Source organism: Myotis davidii, unplaced genomic scaffold, assembly GCF_000327345.1.
Source record: "Myotis davidii unplaced genomic scaffold, ASM32734v1 scaffold9897, whole genome shotgun sequence".
In the NCBI taxonomy this organism is placed as follows: domain Eukaryota; kingdom Metazoa; phylum Chordata; class Mammalia; order Chiroptera; family Vespertilionidae; genus Myotis; species Myotis davidii.
In genome coordinates this window covers 1,040-5,798 of record NW_006287937.1, presented here as the reverse complement: position 1 = coordinate 5,798, position 4,759 = coordinate 1,040, and the positions used below count along the sequence as shown (strand labels likewise).

General features: G+C 48.1%; 1 protein-coding gene and 1 long non-coding RNA gene across 3 annotated transcripts in view; both read right to left on the bottom strand.

Moving 5' to 3' along the window:
- LOC102767948 (complement C3 alpha chain-like) overlaps positions 1–4,759 on the bottom strand; it is a 24,777-nt gene that overhangs the window by 19,276 nt on the left and 742 nt on the right. For both annotated transcript variants that reach the window (XM_015561352.1, XM_015561353.1), the window contains exons 2-6: positions 3,289–3,376; positions 3,091–3,183; positions 2,176–2,281; positions 1,874–1,963; positions 1,574–1,657 (exon numbers count right to left, since the gene is read on the bottom strand). In XM_015561352.1, the coding sequence (XP_015416838.1) occupies positions 1,574–1,657; positions 1,874–1,963; positions 2,176–2,281; positions 3,091–3,183; positions 3,289–3,376 (461 nt within the window). The remainder of the gene's footprint in view (positions 1–1,573; positions 1,658–1,873; positions 1,964–2,175; positions 2,282–3,090; positions 3,184–3,288; positions 3,377–4,759) is intronic.
- LOC107182479 lies at positions 889–1,305 on the bottom strand. The gene is made up of 2 exons (XR_001513195.1): positions 1,163–1,305; positions 889–1,075 (listed from the first exon to the last, which is right to left on the bottom strand). It is a non-coding gene; the product is annotated as an uncharacterized LOC107182479 (long non-coding RNA).

Genomic DNA, 4,759 nt, shown 5'->3' with positions numbered 1-4,759 from the left:
TCCAGGATCTCTAGGGCCAGGGGGATGTGCTGTGGTGATTTCCAGACTGTAGGTTTTTTTCCCCCATGATGACGGGATCCAGAACCCTGTGCTTGGTTCCCACCCTCAACAGTCTTCGAGGATCTAGAGACTAGATGAGGCCTTTGGAGTTCCAGTTTCACTTTGCAACCAGTAGTTCCACTCAACCTGGTGGCTGTCATCCCCTCCCCCACTCAGTTCTGGTGATGCTGTGACCACAACAGCCCAGGCACTCTCTCCTCATCTGCTGACTCATGCCTTCTCATCACTCACGCAGGCTCCCCCATCAGGAATATCACCCTGCCTGCCCCATACTGCCCCCACCTGGGCATAGCCTCCCCACTGGGTCCTACATAAGCATGGAAGAGTCTGCTCAGGCCAATCTAGAAAGTGCTGACTGGGAGGTGAGCCTAGAGGACAAAAGGGAATGCAGGTGAGAATGCCACTGGAGATAGTGAGCAGTGAATGAGGGTATGAGAACAGGTGTGGATGCAGGTGAAAATATAAGTAAAGGTAAGGGTAAGTTTACGGACAGACATGTAGGTGGGTGGCCAGGTGAGGATGCAAAAAAATGCAGGTGGATGTAGTTGAGGATGCAGGTAAGAGAGAAGGTAAAAATTCAGATGAGAATGTGAGAAAAATTCAGGTGAGGATGCAGTAAGAAGGCCAGTAAGCAAGTAGGTGAGAACTCAGGTGAGGGGGCAGTGAGCTGCAGGTGAGGATGGTGAGGGCATAAGTGTACAGGCAAGAATGCAAATGAGATTCTTGGGAATTTCAAGTAAGGACTGAGCTGAGATGCAGGTGAGGCAGCTAGGGAACAGAGCTGTTGCTTTCCATCGCACAAAGACCTCCAGACTTTGGGAGATCACATGGAATACAACTGAAGCTTTATTGGGGTGTGTCCTGGCAGGGGGCTCAGTTGGGACAGCCAAAGACGATCATGTTCTCTCTGAAGCTGGCCAGGTCCCTGCACAGCTTCTTGTTCTCATCGTCTTGGCATTCGTCCGCTTCAGGCCACAGCTCTACCCAGGTGTCCTTTCTGATGATGTACTTGATGCTGGGGAGGAGGGACACACGGCAGGTCAGGAGGGGCCCTGGAAGGGTGGGTGGGGCGAGCACACACATGTGCAGGGGGGGCACTCACTTGGATTTCTCTCCCCACAGGTCTGAGGAGGGGCCCCATATGAGGTAGTGTTTCCCCTCCTGCATCTTCAGGGATGCTCTGCAGTTCACGTGGCTGATGAACCTGCGCTCCTGTTCAGGCTGTACCTTGTCGGTGCCTGGAGGATTACAAACACCTTTGTTCACTCTCTTGCACATACCCAGCCCAGTCATAACCATGGTTCCCCAGCAAGCATGGCCTCTAATAACACACACACTAGTCACCCACAACCATAGCCTGAAACACATGGACCTGTGGCCACTCACAGCCAGTCACACACACAACCAAGACCATACCTGCCATCACATAGTCACACCCACACAACCACAGCCACACACACCATCACTCACACACAATCACACTTGCACGTGTGTCTCCCCACCCCCTCCTCACCATAGTCCACTCCTGGCTCACAGGCCTTGACCACCCGGTCTTCTGGGGTGACCTGGTCATCTGACTGGTGCGTGAAACAGTACTCTGCGGGGTGGATGGACAGGGGACATGACCTAAGATCCACTACCCATCCAGGGCCCACCACCCATGGGTGTGGTCAGTCCTAGGCCCATCCCTCTTGGTATCCCCTGGGTGTGGGCTTTTGGGGCCCCTTGCATCACTGCCATGGAAGGTGTGTGTGTGAGAGGGTGGGGTATTAAGTGGGCATGGACTTCCACTTCCTGGCTCCTGTGTACCCACCCTCAGCACAGCCGCATATTTCATTGTGGCAGAGTTTGCTCAGCATTCCGTCTTCCTTCTCTGGGTGGTAGAACTGGGTACAAGTCTCATCTGTGGGCAGAGGGAGTGGGAGGGATCAGAGAACTAAAGCCTCCACCCAAGACCATGCCTGCGGGGCTCAGTTCCCAACTCCAGTCCCTCAGACCTGGAGATGCAAGGTCCTGAACCCTGGGACTCCCAGGTCCCCAATCACCAAGCCCTGGGACCCCCATCTTATAGAACCTTGGGACCCTCAGACCCCAGGCCTGAGGTTGGCTGCTCACCCAGGTTGTAATAGGAGTACACCTTGACTGCCCCTGGCTGGATGAGCCCCACATTAAAGAACTGGTGAACTTTGAAGGATACACAGTCCTCTTGATCATGTGAGATCTGGGAAAAGCAGGAGGTGAGTCAGTGTCGGGGAGTCCAGCATAAGGAGAAACAGGGGACCAAGGGGGATCTGTGTGGAGAGGATGGGTGGGTGAGAAGTGACAAAGATTAATGAGCAGGTCAAAAAATCTATTTTCTTTTTCTCCAAGGTTCATGGCCAGATTACACTTCTCAGCCTCAGTTTCCATTTGGTGTGACCATGAAATTGAATTCTGGCCAACAGACTGCTATCTGTGCCCCTAAAAACATCCCATGGTTATCAATACTTCACTGCATATTTGAAAGCTGCTAATATAGTAAATCTTAAAAGTTATCACCACACAACACGTTAATACTATGAGGTTGTACATGTGCTAACTAACCTTACTGTGGTCATCAATTTCCAATATACTTATATCCAATCATTGCATTGTATACCTTAAACTTACCCAATGTTATATGCCAATTATATCTCAATAAATCTGGGAAAATAAATGAGAAAGAAAAAAAGGAAGGAAGGAAGGAAGACAGACGTGTGTGTATATGTGATATACATGTATACTTGGAGGAAATTGCTAACAATTAATGAATCTGGTTAAAGGGTATATGGAACTTTTTATACTTCTCTACAATATCTCTGTAGGGTTGGGACTCCTTAAAAAATTAAAAGTACAAAAATGAAAATGAAAACAAATTTAAAACCCATCTCATGCACTATCAATCCTCTTTTCCTCTAGAAGAAATGGATCAAGAGAGGACTTTAAGACAAAGACCAATAGAGAAGGAAAAGGCCAGCCACATATGGGTCAAGGTCCCAATGGAAGCCTCACCTTGTTCAGGTAGATGATGAGGGTGTTCTTGTTGGAGAAGGCCTTGTTGTCCAACTCGAACTTTGAGATGTACCTGTCAGTGCCACTGCTCAGCTGGAGAAGGGAAGAGCTTGTGAAAATCCCTTCCTTCCCTCAGCCTCTGCCAGGCCCCAGGCTCCTTCCCACCATTCCTATCCTTTGAGCCCAGGATTTTCACACCTGCTTGAGGTCAGCAGTGTCAGGAGCAAAGCCAGTCATCATGGATATATCCAGGATGGACATAGTGGCATCGTGGTCTCCCAGGTACCTGGATGGGGCAGGGAGAGAGGGTTAGCCCTAGGGGTCAGTGCCTGGACAAGGGAATCTGATCAGTGAGTGAGGCTTCTGGTTCCCACACAGCAGCATAGAGGATGCCAGATCTTAGGAAACACTCCCCCAAGGGGAATAAAGGAAAGGTATGTAATGGTTAAGGCAGCTATATCCTCAGCCTCTGAAGCCCAACTACATGGGTTCACATCCCAGCTCTATGTGACATTGGATGAGTCACTTCACCTCTTCGGGCCCCAGTTCTTCTAGGAAACGAAGACAAGAGTACAGGCAGGTCTCACTTTGCATGATTCCATTATCACGGTCTAGTTCAATAACACCAGCCCCTCAGCGACACGGTCTAATTCCAGTACCACAATATATTAATGAGCAAACGCCTAAAGGACAAATCTAGTTGCCAGCTCTTCAGTCCATCCATCACAATGTAAACAAGTGAGCATTACAATCAATGATCAATCACATCACTTATTTCAAAGTCTGTCAGTGGTGGGTCACTGAGCACCCGTCATTCAAGCCACGTGTGTGATTGTGTTGCTTCCTTCTCTCTCAGTAAAAAACCATGTGAGATTTTACCAAAATGGATCATTGAAAGGGAATGGCCAAAAATGAAAGTGCAGCACAGAAATGAGAGTGGTAACACTGGTAGTGAAATTTCAGCAGCACCTAAACGGAGTCAGAGAAGAAACAGCAGATGGTGGAATGTGGACCTGCTGCCCTTGGAGAGACCATCATGGGGGCAGAGGCACTTAGTGAAGGCAGGGCGTCAACATAAATGAAGAAAGTGGTTGTGGCCAAAAATGATGTCCCAGAGGAGGTGACACTGGAAAACATTTCACGGTGAAGGAACTCTTAAATACCTTGTGACATTAAAAGCTCAGAGGATTACATGTAGGAAGTTGACCTAAACTTAGAAGGAACATGACACTTCACAGCATCATAGAACAGCTGCTTGCTCCATATCGTAAGTGCTACAGAGAAGAAAGGAGGCTCTGTTCAAACCACAGGGCTTTGGACAGTGATGGCGAACCTATGACACGCGTGTCAGAGGTGACACGCGAACTCATTTTTTTAGGTTGATTTTTCTTTGTTAAATGGCATTTAAATATATAAAATAAATATCAAAAATATAAGTCTTTGTTTTACTATGGTTGCAAATATCAAAAAATCTCTATATGTGACACGGAGTTAAGTTAGGGTTTTTCAAAATGCTGACACGCCAAGCTCAAAAGGTACGCCATCACTGACCTATACAGTAGTGGGAAGATAGACTTACTAAAGGGTTGCTCAGTAGAAAAGTCGGGTTAGAGCTGTGATGGCAATTTGAGATCCTAATAGAGGGAATGACATATGCAGAGATGATAAA